The 18,717-nt window shown below is 41.0% G+C and overlaps 1 protein-coding gene across 1 annotated transcript; it reads left to right on the forward strand.

The window, feature by feature from the left end:
• The first annotated feature begins 8,928 nt into the window (after positions 1-8,928).
• On the forward strand, positions 8,929-9,415 carry LOC127329776 (ethylene-responsive transcription factor ERF096-like). Its single transcript, XM_051356225.2, has one exon. It carries the CDS (start codon positions 8,998-9,000, stop codon positions 9,406-9,408), a length of 411 nt encoding a protein of 136 aa, XP_051212185.1. The 5' UTR covers positions 8,929-8,997; the 3' UTR covers positions 9,409-9,415.
• Positions 9,416-18,717: the final 9,302 nt, after the last annotated feature.

The raw sequence follows: 18,717 nt of genomic DNA on the forward strand, positions 1-18,717 counted from the left end.
AACGTGTACTTCGTTTTTTTTTCCTTCAACTCCAAAATTTAATAATTTGTTTACCGAGGTATAAAAAAATCAAATTCAGCGATGGATAGCGGCGAATAACTATTTGTACATATCTTGTTTTTTTGCAACCTCCCAAATTTATACGAGTTTGAGATTTAAATTTTACATGGTTGTAAAGCATAACCTTTCTAGCATATATACTAATACATATTTTTATTTTTTCAAGACATCCATCCAAACATGGTTTCATGGGATTTTTATTTTAGCTTTATTTTAACATGACACTTTCTCCCCCCGACATCCCTCCTCAGCGTACTGCTTAGTTGCAGCCATTCTCCGAGACGGAGCCGATCTGAAAACACTAAATTCCTTGTCCTTTTTAAAAAAAAAAATCTCCCCAGGCAACCGCCATCTCCATCCTTCCATCATCCCACCTCTTCCTCAATCTTCACCGCAACACCAGCAACACCATCCCCACACAAGTTCCATGAAGATTTATTGCACCACAAAATGACAATCTAGCTTTTCCTCTGTGTTTATTGATGGGTGTTTGATCAGATTTGGATCACAGGTTCACTGAGAAGTAGTGGACCATCTATCTAGCAATGCCAAATTAATTCCTAGAACTAGATTTAAATCTTTTAAATGCAGTGATGTATGCTGAGTTAGTGAGGTATTACCCAACATATTTTACTTTTTTTTGACAAAAACCCAACATATTTTACTCAGAAATACTGATATGGATTAGAACAACAACTGAACCTTTTGTTTCTCATGCTTCTAATGATGAAGAGTTGAAAAATATCTCAATCTTGACTGACCTTTGTCATTGCCGTGTTGAGACATGAAGATATACTATCTACAATCTGGCTGTCATCCTAATCAATCTACTTGTCACTTTTTTAGATTTTATTGCGAGTGTTCAAAGTGCATTTTTCAGTTTGAAGAGCATTAAGGAAAAGTTGCGTACTAAGGTGGAAGATGAGAATATTGCGAATGATTTGTAGTAGTACACATAGCATGAAATTGCTAAGGTGTACAACTTTGAGCATGATTTAGCAGAATTCAAAAACATAAGGATTGAAATGCTTATCAGTAATGCCTCCATGGTTTGGTAATGACTCTTCCAAGGATGATCCCTATTTTTTAAAAGGCTGATCCCTATGGTAAAGAAGTACATTTTCTTGACTAGTTATTTATATTATGTTATGAATATTAATATAAATTTACGTCAAGTCTACATATTTTAATTTGTTGCACTCCATTTTTTGGGACCCCCCAATCAAACATCTTTTTTTGTCAGACCCCACTGCTGATATCATGTCATCGTTACCGCCTAGGCTCGTCAATGGCAGTTGCGAATCCACGAAAGTGCAATGAGGCAGAAGAAACCCCTCGGACATGTTGGAAATAACCGGCTAGTAAAGCCCTACAAAAACCTAACTACACTTGCCACTGCCATTATTGCCAAACTAGATGCCACGCTACTAGATACTAGATTTCCGCCTTGGCATCCCCACAAAAGGAAGCCACCGGTATCGTTATCCTAGAAGAACAACACATTCAAGAAGGGCTGTGATGCTAGGATCATCTCCGACTTCCATCCAAGCAAATCTAGAACAAGAGTTTTGGGAGGACAATGCAACCTGATAGTGGCACATCTAAGGAGGAATGTGGACCCTATTGGCATAGATGACTTTGGCTCCAGACTAGCCGGGGCAAAGATTTCAGCTCAATTGCCAATACATCCTCCCAAAGCATCGCCCGATGAGGCTTTGCCCATCACGAGGACAAAAGAGCGACACAAACGGGGTTTTGTTTCAAAGGTATCTTCAGTACTAACCAATACGTTAGAAAAGTGAATGTACAACCTAGTCATCTAGGCCAAACTTCTCTTGACGCAGATTTGGGTTATTATTTTTTTTTAAAAAAATTCTATAGGTTTTTTACCCTATTGCATTCCTTTTCAAAAAAATCAGCCGTTAAAAGGTCCGGCAGAAATACAATAGTATGAATATTGTGTGTCTTCGGTTTGATCCTAAGTCTACTACATATTTAGCTGAACTTAGATTTGTATCTTAATTATGAAGTTTCTTGTATACAATCCTATGTATGGTACTCGTCTGTCTTCCTTTTCATTGTAAAGAAAAAGTTAAATAAAATACCGGTTCTCTCCAGCGATCGTGATCTGTGAGGCAGAAACTTACAACGGAAACTGTCGATCGCGTGAAATACCGAATCATACGCTTTTTCTCTTTCAAAGTTGGAGCATTGTGCACTTTATATCAAAAACTTGCGCATCACGTGAACGGCCGGCTTCAAATCTTCCCCTTCTTATCTGGCAACTCAATGAACAGCGACGTACGCGACTACTTGACATTAGTGGTGTATATACATATAAAGTACACTGTATCTACCACGTACGGACGGTTGGAACTTGATTGCAGAGCTAGCCCTGGTATGTATGGTCAGTGCATGTATGTGATGGTTGGGTCATATAGAATGATATAGACATTCCCAGCTGACGTGACAACAACGCCACGCCAACATCACGTCCTACCAATTTCTTTTCTTGCTACCTGTCTTAGGAACACACGCATGCAGCTCACAATGTGTTCCATGATATACATTACCCATATACTATCTAACTAGAAATATATCATGTGCATGAAATACTAATTTGCAGCAGGAATGTCTTTAAAATTGGCGTAATGAAATTGACAAAACTGATAAAGCTAGGATTCGTATTGGTGTTTCGGCTTTATGTTGGTCAATTTGGAATTGAAATGATATTGTTTTTAATAGAAATGACTCTACTAATTTTTTGCAGGTTATCCACACTATGGTTCACTGGATCCAGCTTTGGCATTTCTTGCTCCCGAAGGACCAGCGGGAGTGCATGGTTTCTGGATGCAACCGCCTTCGAATGGTTGTCCAGGATATTTTCTACCAGACTACTTGGTGGCCTATTAAGAGATTACATGATGCCTAGTTTGCTTAGCAATTTTCTCTTCTTTCGGTGGTCGATTTTTGTATCGACCCTCGTTGATCCCTGAATTGTAAACTTTGAATATTCACTTTATTAATAAAAAGTTGTGTGCATCAACCGATGCAGAGGCTGGGGCTCACCCGATTTCGAAGAAAAAAACTAATTTGTAGCATGAATGTCTTAAAAATTGTATTGTGTGAATTAAAGAATATTTTTTTGAGAAGTATATTAATATCGTGAAGATACCAATTACATCCAGCCTCTGCAACAATACAATGCTCTAATGGCAATACAAATGCACATAACCAGAAAAAGAAAAAACGTATTACATAAAAGAAAAGTCCTGCTACAATGATATCATTATAAAAACGAACCAAACAACACCAAGACATCACCGGAAATTCATCTTCTCCAAAAGCGACGCCTCTAAAAAGGGAACAATGCACAAGCATCGTCATCGCACTGATTATAGATCATATGTTTTCACCTAGAACAAAATCCGACATCATGAAACAATGCCTTCAACAAGGACATTGCCGAACACAACCAATTAAGTCCAGACCTTGAATTTTCACCCTGCAAGTTTAGACTCTAAATTTCTCTTGTGTTATTGCCCCCACTTGCCAATGCTGCTACTTCAAGTCACGGATCACCAAGCCAAAACCTCGTCGTCACCCGGACTCGCACCACCATTTCTAGTCCTCAGATCTCTAAGAACATGCAATACTCTCAATTGTCTAGGGTAGCCAGAAGGTTAATTTCATCGGAAAATAAGTATGTCAAGTACATCAACTATATTAGAACCATCCAAAAGTACCTCTGCAGTTGGTCTGACAAGTACTTAGTTCCCAAGGTAAACAACACTAATGTTAACCAATTAAGGCCAGATCTTACCCGCAAAAGAAAAAAAGGCTACACCTTGGATTTCACCCTGCAAGTTTAGACTCTAAATTTCTCTGGTGCTATTATTGCCCCCACTTGGCGATACTGCTACTTCAAGTCACGGATCTCCAAGCCAAAACCTCGTTGCCACCCAAACTCGAACCACCATTTCTAGTCCTCAGGTTTCTAATAATGTGCAATACTCTCAATTGTCCAACATAGCGAGGAGGTTAATTTCATCGACATGAATGGTTGTGTAGTCAACCTGAAAGGTTTGGAATTACCTTGTATGATGTTGTATGCAAATTAGTATTAAAATCATAGATAATACTCCCTCTGTTCCATTCTATAGTGCCTATAGTTTTTTGGCACGGAAATTAGCGCAAGAGTATTTTTTACACAAGACCCCTAGCTAAACGATTTGAGATCAACGTAAAATTTGGGAAATCCATATCTCACTAACTTACCATAAAAAATATGGGAACTGAACGATTTGGGAGCTGAATGGGGAGGGGGTAATTGAAAAAAGCTAAGCTACAACCTTATATTCTGAAACAAATACAAAAAATATATAGACACTATAGAAAGGAACGGAGGGAGTATGAAATCTACGGGCTCAAACAGTGATGATGTGAATGGAGAGATACCATGCACATGGCTGCATAACAGTTTTTGAATTTCCTTTGCGGTTACATACAGAATCATGTATCCCTTAATAAAAGCTTACATGATTTGTCGTCAGTGCAAACAATTACCAAAAAAAAACTTGGTTGGCTGAAACGAGTAGGGATAACACTAACTGGTGCTCCACCTGCACATGATTTAATTATAGAATTACATGGCAAGATGGCAGAAAGAAGATGATGACATTGACAAGGATGATGTGAATATCTTGCATGTCAAAATGAACCGTAGTTTTTGAATGTTATTGGGATGATGACAAATACATGACTAAAACAGTGGATGATGCGGATGCCTGACATGTTAAAATAGACTAAATTTAATTATAGTCGCTGAGATTTTTCTTTATAAAAAATACAGATACTGGGGAGCCCTAATGAAAATAAAAGAATATAAATATAATCGCGAGAACTAGAGGGGCCGGGCCAGTCAGTACTATTTAATGCATGTTAAGCTAATCTGAATTGTCACACGTGAGGGTGACCGTGACAGTCGCTCAATCAGCCGGTTTATATATATACACTTAACTTGCAGATTCACCGAACGGTGGCCGCCGCCAGTTTGGTAAACGCACGCATTAGCATCGATGATATGTATATGTATGTTCCTTTCCAGTAATACTTATTAACAATAGTAGTATTACCTAGCTAGATAGCTTTCTACCATGTTTATATTGTATGCATACACGGGCTGCTCTCACGTGCGAATATATGCATGTTGACTTACTACGGCTAACCAGCTAGGGGTGTGCATTCTTTATCTTTGACTTACTACGGCTTAATTGACTTCTACTTAAGAAAAGCTACATAAGAATAAGATCGATGTAGTATTGTAGTTAGTTCAAATTTTTGCAAATAAAAACAAGTAGTTACTTTAAATCTTCACAATGCATGACAAATTGAAATATCGACCCATTTACTACAAAACAGTAAATATAATAACATTTGTCCCAAATAGAAGGGGCGATGGATAATAAAGTATTTTTAAAAAGTTGTTGTGGAAGAAGGCAGTAGTATTCTCGTAAGATGACCGTGAGGTGATAAACATAAGGTATCATTATTTTCTCGAATAAGAGAGGCAACAGATAGTGGAGTGTAGGGTTGTTGCGAAGTGATAAATAAAAGAAGGTATTCAATAAAAGCACGGTTCAAAGATTATTGTTGAAATATTACGCACCGTAATGCTGGATAAGTAGCATAAAAATTACACTATTGAGTAATTAGCATCAAAAAATTACCTAACAAAATTGTGTCGAAAAATTATAGTCGAATAATTACCGCATGAAAATTACTGTAGCTGATCGTGCACTGTTCACGGTGCACCGGTCGATGAGGACACGCTAAAACTCATGGCTTTAATATAGGTATATTCCTGAGGTGAAAGAGAGAGAAATAGCAAACAAAAAAGGTCTTCTCTTGGCTAGAAATGGTATCTTAATAAGGAACCCATCCACTTCTCTCAATTATATAACATGACATCTTTTAGCTACATATTTTCCAGTTTAAGTTAAACCACTCCATAATCTTAGAGGACGTAAATATCAATTGCTAGAGATGACATAATCCATTGCACACTTATGCAATGACATGCATGCCATGAGAAAGACTGTTTCTCAACACTGTACATGGCCTAGCTAAGCTGGCCCAGAAAATCAATGTGAATTTATTAAGCTGAAGCAAGGTGAAATGAACAACGCACACATAAGTTGGTCGTGGTTGAGATAGCTCTTTAGTTAGCTGAGTAATACTAGTCAACAAGAATGTTGAGAAGGCAGTGTGCACGATGGCCAAATTAAATCAGCAGGTGATCTGTTCCTGATGCGTTGCACGCGAACGTGCGCACCCAGTGAGCGATGAACCTTGCTGAAGGACGGCCGGTACATACATATGGTCGTCTCCATATTTTTTGACTTTCAACTGTCGGAATGAAATAAAGAAAAGAACAAAGTCGATCGATCTAAGCAAAATATAGTTAAACAAAAAGTGGGAATTAATTTGGCGAATGTGCGGCGCGCGGAGACGACACATTGGTCGGTTCAGGGATAATCTAGCTAGCTATCCCTCAGTGCCCTGATAAATCAATTAACTAATCGCATGCATAGATGAAGTAGCAGTACTTACCTTGCAAGTAGACCAGATTCTGTTTTGCTGGTGAACTTAAAGCAACTAATACCATTAAATTAGGGATAGTGATGGATGGATACAGAAGGTTGAACTGCAATTAGTAGAAAGGTGCTTAGTTACATGAGGGGCCAACCTTTAATAAAGTGAGTGATGTAAAAGGAGCATGTATCATCATCTATGATGTTAAACATGGAGGTTGGGTTGACAAGGTCGTCGCTAGCTCTTGCAGTACATGGCATCTGCATGGTCGTGAGGTCAAACATTGTGCATGGTCAGCACAACCTGCAGATGGATGGACAGATGGAGACAGGTCTCTCTTGGCCACACCCACCTTAATCGCACTATCAACGTCTATGTACCATGTCTCCATCCCGGCCTTGTTTTTGCATTATCATTTGATTTTCATCCCTACATACGTATGCACGTGTCGTGTATACGTACTATCAGTCGATCGAGCTAGCTACACACGCATACACATGGTTCTATTTTACAAAACCGAAATGGATCAAGATTCTCAGCAGTTGATGTGCTTAGTGATTAATGAATCATCGATTAACCGAGCACAATTTAGAATGCGTGCAATTTTGGCAAGATGTTGCTATGTTTTCGTTATAGTTTCAAGGTCATAGCGGAGTAAGGTCAGAGTGAGATTTGATGCAAAGACTTAGAAATACACAATTGCGATGTAAGTCAATTCAAATGAGATATGTGTAACATTATGAAAAAGGAGCTGCCATGCCTATGAAGAAAGTGGCAATCATAGGGAACGCAGGCCCTGCTCGTCCCCCTTGTCTCTGTCCCCGTGTATTTGAAAAGGTCTCTCTTGGCCACACCCACCTTAATCTCACTATCTACGTAAATGTACCATGTTTTTGCATTATCAATTGATTTTATCTGGTCTACATACGTATGCACACGTTGTGTATATGTACGACAAATCAGTCGATTGATCTACACATACACATGGTTCTATTTTACAAACTGAAATGAAGTAATTAAGATTCTCAACGGTTGAGGTGCTTAGTGATAAGTGAATCATCGATTGACCGAGCACAATTCAGAATGCGTTCAATTTTAGCAAAATATTCCCATGTTTTTGTTACAGTTTCAAGGGTTATAGCGGAGTAAGGTCAGAGTAAGATTTGATGGATGTCAAGCAACGGCTTAGAAACGCACAATTGCGATGTAAGTCAATTCAAATAAGATATGTGTTTCAAGTTTCAATAGGTATATTTTTATTTTTACGAATACATGTATGGTCTCCAACATTATGTGTAGATTAATCTTCTTAGGATACCCCCTTTTTATTTTCCGAGAGAATGATTTTGATTATTACGAAACAAGACACATATCAAACCAGAGCCGTTGTGGCCTTAACCATTTGCATATATCACGATGTTGCTCCATGGCTCCGGTGCAAAAACTGAAGAAGATCAAACTTACTTCGGAGCTTTCTAATCCTACACATGGGTAGAATTATTCTTCTCTGGTAACTTTCCAATTAGCATCCAATCCAATATTTACGACGCCTTAGACATGAATTTACTATCTACCATAGTGCAGCAAATATACGAATTTTAATTAATATGAACAGTTTGACCACTTAACAACAAGTATTCTACCTCTGCCGCCTTATGGATGAAGAGGGGCATCATATTTTCTGCCTGCCACATGTTAATATGAGGAGCATCATCAGAGCCAATTTCCAATCATCACTGAGAGTTTCGCAAAAAGAAAAGATTACCACTGAGAGTCTGAGACTAACTGAACTCAGCTAGCATCGGCCGTGACGGAGTCCTCCTAAGACGATCGCTCTCCCTACAGACGTCTTCTGTTAGAGATTAGACATTTTATTAATCAAAGAGCTGAGCTCAGCAAAAAAAAAAAAAATATTCTACACCTAATTTGCTGCCAAAGTTTCTCCAAATTCTTTTTTGCTGCCAAATATATACTGTAACACATTTGAAGATAGTATTAATTTGTAAATTATAGAGAGTATTATATGTACGTAAGCATGTATGCATGCATACATACACCTGAGGTGAGGTTGGCAGACGTAAAACGGACGTATGCGTTTACGCTAGCTACCTCGAGGATGGATGGATGGATTCCGTTGGCCGAGTGGTCGGATTCGGCACGTGCCGGGCCCACCCCAATATTGACATATCCCTTTCCCACCCTTTTTAAACCCTCTTCCCCGCCTCCACATTCTCCATCCAGAGTTCCAGACTCGGCTCATTAGGTTTCCAGAACTTCACTTGATCACACTCACTTCCAGCAGCTTCACAAGCTACTTCCGGTTAGCCACCCGACTGAGATACCATGGAGGGTGGAGAAGGTTCCGGCGGCGGCGATCAGACCAAGTACCGCGGCGTGCGTCGTCGGCCCTGGGGCAAGTTCGCGGCCGAGATCCGCGACTCGAGCCGCCACGGCGTCCGCGTGTGGCTCGGCACCTTCGACACTGCAGAGGAGGCCGCCGCGGCCTACGACCGCTCCGCCTACTCCATGCGCGGGAGCAACGCAGTCCTCAACTTCCCCGACCGGGCGCACGTCTACGAGGCCGAGGCCAGGCGCGGCGGCGGTTCTTCGGGAGGTGGCGGTGCCGGTGCAGGTTCGTCTTCGTCGACGGCGAGGCAGGGACAAAGCAGGCAGGTGATCGAGTTCGAGTACTTGGACGACGACGTGCTGCAGGGGATGCTCCACGACCACGACAAATCCAGCAAGAACAAGTAGAGATCCTTTCGACCGAGCATCCAACTTATTACATGCGCGCATCGGGAATGCAATCGCGCGTAAGTATGCATTCCATGCTAGGTATACGTGTGCCGTATATATGTGTGTACGAGAAGGGTATTGTATGCTTGCTCCGTAGGCGCGCGCTCATCTAATGATCGACCGAGTCGATCTCATGGATTCGTGGCGCATTCTGACGATTTCGTTGATCGATCTTTACCCAATATGTATGATCGATTGATCGATTTGCACTCAATAATCCAATATATAGCTTGTTGATTGGATTCCAAGCTCAATCCAAATGGCTTACATTATCGTCGCATAATCTGGAGATGAACTTTGTAATCGATCGAACCGACTTTCTCCGCGCGATTCATTGTTAGTTTGGACGTTCAGTCACTAGACGAGCTGGCACTCTAGCTAGCTAGTCACATACACACATACTGAAATGACCGTTGTTAGGATGGAGCCTGCCTGGAAGCTTCATATTCATGAGAAATGCTGTGCACATACGTACGGCTGCTAGGCTAGCAGAGAGATCGAATCAATATTTGGATCGCCGCCGCCGGCCGGCCCCGGCCGGTCGATCTCGTGGCGCGCAATGCAAGGTACAACACTCGAGAGTGCACTCACGGCTGCGATGCAAGAAGCTTCTCGGAATCTGCCTGCATTCCCTCCATCACCACCAATTAACCATATAACTCGGGTAGATCGATTGATTAGTTGTGCGCCCAAAGTGTTCAGTGTTCAGCTGGAAGATATTCACCTATCGCTTGAACCAGATGAATTTAGATAGAATCTTCATGTAGATGGCACTTTTTCGGTCAAATCTTTATACAATGCGATCCTTCGTTCTGATATACCAGTTGATAATAATAAGAAAATTTGGAAGATGAAGATACCATTAAAAATTAATTTTTTTGCATGGTATCTTCGTCGAGGAGTTATTCTCACCAAAGACAATCTTGTTAAGCGGAATTAGCACGGAAATACACGATGTGTTTTTTTTGTCATCAGGATGAAATCATTAAACACCTTTTTTTTCAGTGCCAATTTGCGAGATCTATATAGTCAGTCATCCAAGTAGCGTCTACCTTGTATCCCCCCACCAGTGTGGCCAATATCTTTGACAATTGACTTCAAGGTATCGGTTCAAGGTTCAAGTTGCTTCTTAGGGTGGGAGCGCTAGCAGTTATCTGAGCACTTTGGCTAAGTAGAAATGACAAGATTTTTAATGATACAAATTGTTCTTTGTTGCAGGTCATCTACAGATGTACATGTATTCTCCGTTCGTGGTTACCTCTTCAGCGAGTGGAGAACCGAGACCTATTTATGGAGGTCTGTACACTGTTGGACGCTACGACGAGGGATACTTTTTCCCTACATGGGTGGCAGCATAGCCTTCGGATTGAAGCCCTACCCTCACCTTAGGCGTTATATGATTCATCGCTCCGATATGTATTTCGCCTAGTTTCTTTGTTCATCTTTTGACTTGAGACTCTTAAACGGCTATGTGCATCCTGGTTATGCAGAGGCTGGATGTAATTGCTTCTAAAGTAATAAAGCATCCTTTATCGAAAAAATAATTCCATCCTGTAATTAAGCACCAACAAAGTGCACCTGTTGATTGCCAACAAGCAGGGATTCATAAGATGTCCCATTGTACCAAATAGCCAAGCAAAAAAATCGAGAAAACAGCCACTTAAATATCGATCCGATTAATTTCCGTGTTATTAGGCTCATTTCTGAGTTGTAGATGTTCATAATATTAGTATAGTCTTGGAGGACCAATCGAGCCTAGCATTTTTAGGGCAATCAGCAGGACTTTGATGTGATCTTTATTAATTAAATCACACTTACATAGTCAATCAACAAAGATAAAATAAAACTAGGGGCTCCTCAAACTTCACTTGGTTGAGATCAACACTCTTTAGCTAAACTATGAGCAACACAATTTGCATCCCTGGTAACATGAATAGACTCTATCTCTTGAAACGATGATGTCGCCCGGATACAAAATTCTTGAACAATAGGTGCTAAGGTTGTTGCCGGATACAAAATTCTTGAACAATAGGTTCTAAGGTAACTTCTTGGCAGCAAGTTTCTTGATTGCATGAATGCTCTCATAAACCACAAGCACATTGTCTGTTATAAACCTTCTTGGAACAAAGACACTTTGAGTCTCTCCAATAATTTCTGGTAGAATTTTCTTTAGCCGATTTTCCAACATTCTGAAGATCACTTTTACAGATAACATTGTGTAGGCTAATAGGCCGAAATAGTGCCACTTTCTCTGGTTTATCCACTTTTTAGATATCATAGGAGTTATTGCTTCATTCCATCCCTCTGGTATCTTTGCAAAATTCACCGCCTTCAGGACCTCATGGATAAACTCTTCGTCCAACATAACCCAAAACCTTTGTAGAATACAACATGTAGACCATCGAGCCCATGGGCTTTGAGATTCGCTATCACAATCAAATATTTTTTAAGTTGTTCCTCTGTATACGCGACTAGCAACATATCATTCGGAGGCATGTGATCATTTGTTTTTTGAGTGCCTATTTTCCAAGTACTGTTGGGAAACCTGCAATATCACTTGGGATCAGTCATTATCATTGGCCCATCGATTTCACATGGCTAAAACCAATTTTAAAGGACCATGTTTCATGGAGGTTTGTGCTTGTGCGACGTGGAGTGTGTGGAAGGAAAGGAATGCGTTTATTTTTAAGAACCAACAACCCTCATTAATTTTCTAGATGGAAGGTCCGGTTTCAAAGAGACCTGATGCTTCACAGATTTAGATTCGATGAGACTTTAGCTCAATCTCTTATTGAGTGCTCTTTTTTATAGTTACATAATGATGCCTTTTCCCCATTTCCTCCCCCTTGGTATAATTGGTAGCTTGTTTGGGTTACTTGCCTTGTGCATTCATAATTAAAAATAAGATCACGTGGTAGGGCCTTCCCCTATGGCATCACTGTAAAAAAAATCAACATATCATTCATTAAACCTGTAACACGAAACAAAATGTTGTTTAAAACTACAACATCAGGTACTTGCACCTTTGTAGTGAAAAGCTTTACAAAGTAATACATGATCAGTGGGGCATGATTATAATTACCTTCCACAAGTTTCCCATTGTCATCCAACAACAATTGAACCAGACATTTCTTCTTTCTAGATGTGGCACAATGATAGAAAATGATAGTGTTTCTATCTCCTTGCCTTACCCAACTGGCTCTTCCCCTTGAAGCCAAGTTGTTTCCTCCTGCTCAAATAAGTTTTCATAAGTCTTTTTTTTGCTGCTGAGCTAGAGTCGCATCCGTCATCGGGCCCTTCTCAACTCCTTGAGCTCACCCTTTAGTTTATTAATGCGTTTCTTTAAAATTTCCACGATACTTGTATCCCATTTATGTAGGTTATTGTGCACCTCTCCTAGTGTTCCAAACAAATCGTTGCATGATAACTTAGCCGTGTTCCATAAATTTTGAACGGAATCCTCAAATCCGCTTGCTTTGAAGCGCTTTAGACTATTTCTTGTTTGAGCAACCGATTCAATATGATACTCTGTATCTACCACAATCTTTCTATGATCAGACTTTTTCATCCCTACATTTAATAATTGATAAACCGGGAACAAGATATTCCATTCGACATTACAAACTAATCGGTCCAGCCTCTCTAATTCCCTCCATCTCCATGTGAATTTATGGCCCACGAAATCCAGATACATCGACGCACAACTTCCCAAACAATCATGAAAGCCTTCCATATACCTAGTTTGTCTTGAGTTCCCTCCCTCCTTCTTGATGTTAAAAAGGATTTTGTTGAAATATCCAAGCACCACCCATGGCATCTTAAAAGGTTCACGCGGGTCATTCAAATTAGTCCACATCCGATCCTTGTGTTCCCATTTATGTTTGTCGTACACTCTTGTCAGCCTCCACTTCTCTCGTTCATCTATAATCCACATCCAATCCTTTTGTCACACTTAGCTCAATTATCTTGATATCCTTTCTCCACATCATAAATAAACCTCCTCTCTGACCAATCAAGCCTTGCTTGGTTGGCAAGTCGGTGTTGTGATGGCCCACCCCGCTTGTGTTCGATTGATTATGTGGGGCATACTCGTATTCAGGTGGTTATTCGTTGAGAATGTTCCTCAACTTATGTACTAATATAATATATTTAAGATGGTTCCAACACTTCTCAAAGTGCAAGGTCGAGAATCCTCATACTCTGACCGAACGACATGTCCAACTCATTAAGAATATGACTTCTCTAGTACAAATTTTTGTTTGCCTTTTATGTTTGCCACAAGATTTTTTTGTACTAAGAACAAATTTGCACGATGATATTTAGATACAACAATGCACATGTTTGTTGTCGGTACAACCCACACCTGGCATGAAATGCATATTTAACCATGAGAGGACAATAAAAAAAGCAATACCGAAGAATCAAGACAAATCTTGATAGATACCTCCAAGACTCTTTAGAACAAGTTGTTCACCTAGACAAAAAAGGCAAGCATACTCTCTAAAACACCTACTTACATATTGAAGGCGTCCTGGGCACTTATATAGGCGTCCGGGACGACCTCAGGTCGAAAAAGTACGAAAATAACCGACCCAGAATAGATCTGATCGAGACAAACTCGGACATGGCCGGTCTGGGGACCGGTCGACCGGGCCTGGGACCGGGCTGGCCGGTTCAAACCGGGCCAGGGACCGGGCTGGCCGGTTCAAACCGGGCCAGGGACCGGGTGCTGACCGGGCGTGGGAAGTGTTGCGCAGTAACCCGCCCGGTTGGCATCAGCAGGACGTCCGGTTGGCGTCGGGTGGGATCCAACGTGCCGCCCGATTGGACCGGGCCAGGGACCGGGTGCGCCGGCGTGGCGGCTGGTCTGACTGGGTGCTGGGCTGGCCTGTACTGTGACGTCTCCTCTCGCGCATACATCCCGCTCCTCCCTTGCGCGTCCATGGGGTATCTTCATGTCCAGCTCCATGTCCAGCTTCACGTCTATCTTCACGTCCAGCCGCTCCTCTCCTCCTAGTGCGATGCTTGTCTCCTCTTCATACCTGATTATACATAAGTAACATGACTTAGGCAGTATAAAGTTCTCATCAATCAAAGTATCGTTTAGGAACAAGTTCACCTGTTATTTAAGTAGCTTCGCACGAGCCCTTGTAATAGGTCCAATCTGAACTTCATTGGACTTGAGCTTCATAGCAGCTTCATCTTCATTTGGTAATGACAGAGGTAGTAGTGTGGTAGGGATGTCCTCATCATCTCCCCCCCCCCCTTCAAAAGGCGTCGACCTCGACGCTCCAAGGTCTTCTCCGTCATATGGTGTCAAATCAGCAACATTGAAAGAATTACTGACACCAAACTCATCAAGTGGAAGATCTATCGAGTATGCATTATCATTGATCTTGGCAAGCACTTTATAAGGACCAGCACCACGAGGAAGCAACTTGGACTTCCGCAGCTTCGGGAACCTATCCTTGCATGCGAAAATATACCCAGACCATATCACCAGGCTTGAACAACATCTCCTTGCGCTTCTTGTTTATCCTTGCAGCATTGCTCTTGCCTTTCTTTTCTATAAACTCTTTAGTCTTCACATGTATCTTCCCTACAAAATCTGTCCTCTTGGATGCCTCCATATTGACACTCTCATGTATGGGTAGAGGCAACAAATCCAGTGGAGTAATGGGTTTAAAACCATACACCACCTCAAAAGGACACAACTCCGTGGTAGAATGTACCGCCCGGTTGTAAGCAAACTCCACATGCGGCAAAACTCTTCCCACTCCTTCATGTTCTTCTTGATCATGGATCTCAACAGTTGTGACAAGGTTCTATTCACTCAGTTTGACCATCAGTTTGGGGATGACAAGTTGTACTGAAAATTAGCTTTGTCCCCAGCTTTCCCCAAAGTGTCTTCCAGAAGTAGCTCATGAACTTCACATCACGATCAGAAACAATAGTCTTCGGGCCGGACTCCATGTAGTCGTACAATCTCCCTGAAAAACAGGTTAACAATATGCGACGCATCATCACTCTTGTGGCAGGCAATAAAATGTGACATCTTAGAAAACCTGTCCACTACCACAAATATAGAATCATGGCCTCTCTTAGTACGCGGCAAACCCAACACAAAATCCATACTTATATCCTCCCATGGTGTAGTAGGTGCCGGTAAAGGAGTATACAAACCATGGGGCTTCAGCTTGGACTTGGACTTATTGCAAGTAATGCACCTCTTCACATACCTGTCCACTTCCCGCCTCATCTTTGGTCAATAAAAATGATCAGCTAGCATGAGTAGCGTCTTCTCACGCCCAAAGTGACCCGTCAAACCTCCAGCATCTGATTCCTGCAATAAGAGCAAACACACAGACGATTCTGGAACACATAGTTTGTTAGCTCTAAACAAGAACCCATCATGTATGTGATATTTTTACCATGCTTTACCAATAGCACACAAGCGATATGGTTTAGCAAAATCATGATCAGTAGCATACAAATCACATATCACTTCTAATCCAGGAATTTTAACATCAAGTTGAGTTAATAGCATATTCTTCCTAGATAGAGCATCATCAACAATATTATATTTTCCCTTCTTATGCTTAATAATGTATGAAAAAGACTCAATGAACTCAACTCATTTAGCAAGACACTTATGCAAAGTAGACTAAGCTTTCAGGTATTTTAAAGTTTCATGATCAGAATGTATGATAAATTCTTTTGGCCACAAGTAATGTTGCCAAACCTCAAGAACTCTAATTAAAGCATACAATTCTTTATCATATATAGGATAGTTTAACTTAGCACCAGAAAGTTTCTCAGAAAAATATGCAATTGGGCGACCCTCTTGCATCAACACACCACCAATTCCAATACCACTAGCATCACATTCAATCTCAAATTGCTTATTGAAATCAGGAAGTGCAAGCAACGGTGCAGAAGTTAACAATCTCTTAAGTTCATCAAAAGCATGATCTTGGGCTGCGCCGCACTCAAATATAACACCCTTTTTAGTCAAATCATTCAAAGGTGCAGCAATAGTATTAAAGTTGGGCACAAATCGTCTATAAAAGCCACCTAGACCAATGAAACTTCTTACTTGACTCACATTCATGGGAGTAGGCCAATTTTGAATAGCTTCAATTTTAGACACATCTACTTCTACTCCATGCCGAGAGGCAACATAACCCAGAAATATGACCTTATCTTTGCAAAATGTGCACTTCTCAAGATTACCATAGAGTTTATTATCATGCAACACTTGCAAAACATGTCGAATATGTATAGTAAGATCAGATTCATTGCGGCTGTAGATTAATATGTCATCAAAGTACACAACCACAAACTTGCCAATAAAATTACGCAAAACATGGTTCATCACTCTCATGAAAGTCCTAGGTGCATTAGTTAACCCAAAAGGCATTACTAACCACTCATATAAATCAAATTTTGTTTTAAAGGCAGTTTTCCATTCATCCCCTTCTTTCATCTTAATTTGATGATAACCACTACGCAAATCAATTTTAGAGAAAACAGCAGCACCACTCAGTTTGTCTAGCATATCCTCTAAACCGGGAATATGATGACGATATCGAATAGTAATGTTGTTTATCGCTCTACAATCTACGCACATACGCCATGTACCATCTTTCTTAGGAACTAGAATAACAGGAACAACACAAGGGTTAAGGCTTATGCGGATATAACCTTTGTCGAGTATCACCTGTACTTGCTTCTGTATCTCCTTCGTTTCTTTGGGTTTCGTTCTATATGGTGCCCTATTGGGTAGCGAAGCTCCGGGGATCAAGTCGATTTGATGCTCAATACCTCGCAATGGTGGTAGTCCTGCGGGTACCTCCTCCGGAAACACGTCGCCGAATTCCTGCAAAACATTAGAAACACCAAGAGGAAGAGGGGTCATGTCGTTAGAAACCAAAACCGTACCCCTGTACAAGAGCACAAGAGGCATGGCTGTAGGATCCTCACTAAATTCTCTCATGTCTTCTTTGGTGGCTAATGAGACTAAGGAATTCACTCTCTCACTTTTCGTTATATCACTCACGACATGACAATTCTCTCGCCTATCTAAAGGAGCATCCTTCGGTTGGCATCAGCAGGACGTCCGGTTGGCGCCGGGTGGGATCCGGCGTGCCGCCCGGCTGGACCGGGTCAGGGACCAGGCGCGCCGGCGTGGCGGCCGGTCTGACCGGGTGCTGGGCCGGCCTGGACTGTGACGTCTCCTCTCACGCATACCTCCCGCTCCTCCCTCGCGCATCCATGGGGTATCTTCATGTCCAGCTCCATGTCCAGCTTCACGTCTATCTTCACGTCCAGCTGCTCCTCTCCTCCTCGTGCGATGCTTGTCTCCTCTTCATACCTGATTATACATAAGTAACAGGACTTAGGCAGTATAAAGTTCTCATCAATCAAACTATCGTTTAGGAACAAGTTCACCTGTTGTTTAAGTAGCTTCCCACGAGCCCTTGTAATAGGTCCAATCCAAACTTCATTGGACTTGAGCTTCATAGCAACTTCATCTTCATTTGGTAATGATAGAGGTATTAGTGTGGTAGGGATGTCCTCATCAACCATATTATGGAAATATTTGTTAGATGCTAGACCTTAGATCTCTTGGTGAAGATATTTAATGATATTTGAATGGAACATAAGATACACATACACATTGTCATTCATCTATGCGAAAAAATGGATATGCATAGAAATTTACCCTTTTTTATTATTTCCTTACATCTAGAGATTCTCGAGTCCATAAAAGATTTGTTTAGGATGGGATTAATTAATAAAAATGGATTCTATTCACATTTTTTCTTGCAAAATAATGGAATCATATATTGCAATGTCAAACACAAATTGTATTAATCTTTAGTTTTGTGTATTAAGTTATGTTTGGTGTAATAGGAAACTATACTATCTAAGAATGTATTTCACATAACGCACATAAGGACGTGTTTAGAGTTTTGACCCTTAAAACTGCTAACGACGTGTCAGCTAGTGAATCCGGTTGTGACAAGCATAATTGTACCAACACCGCCTGATATGTCGGAAGATAGGCCATCACTTCATACCCAAACCCAAGATACTATTTCATATGCTACAGAATCATGACATAGAGGTAATCATAGCTAGCACAGGGATTACAAAGCCATCAAGATATGAAAATATTTTATAAAAAAACATGGCACGGATAGAGTTTTAATTGGCGGCGAAATACAAATGAGGCAACGGTATTCGAGCCGCTCCACTCCACAA

The sequence above is a fragment of the Lolium perenne genome, chromosome 2, assembly GCF_019359855.2.
Source record: "Lolium perenne isolate Kyuss_39 chromosome 2, Kyuss_2.0, whole genome shotgun sequence".
Lineage (NCBI taxonomy): Eukaryota > Viridiplantae > Streptophyta > Magnoliopsida > Poales > Poaceae > Lolium > Lolium perenne.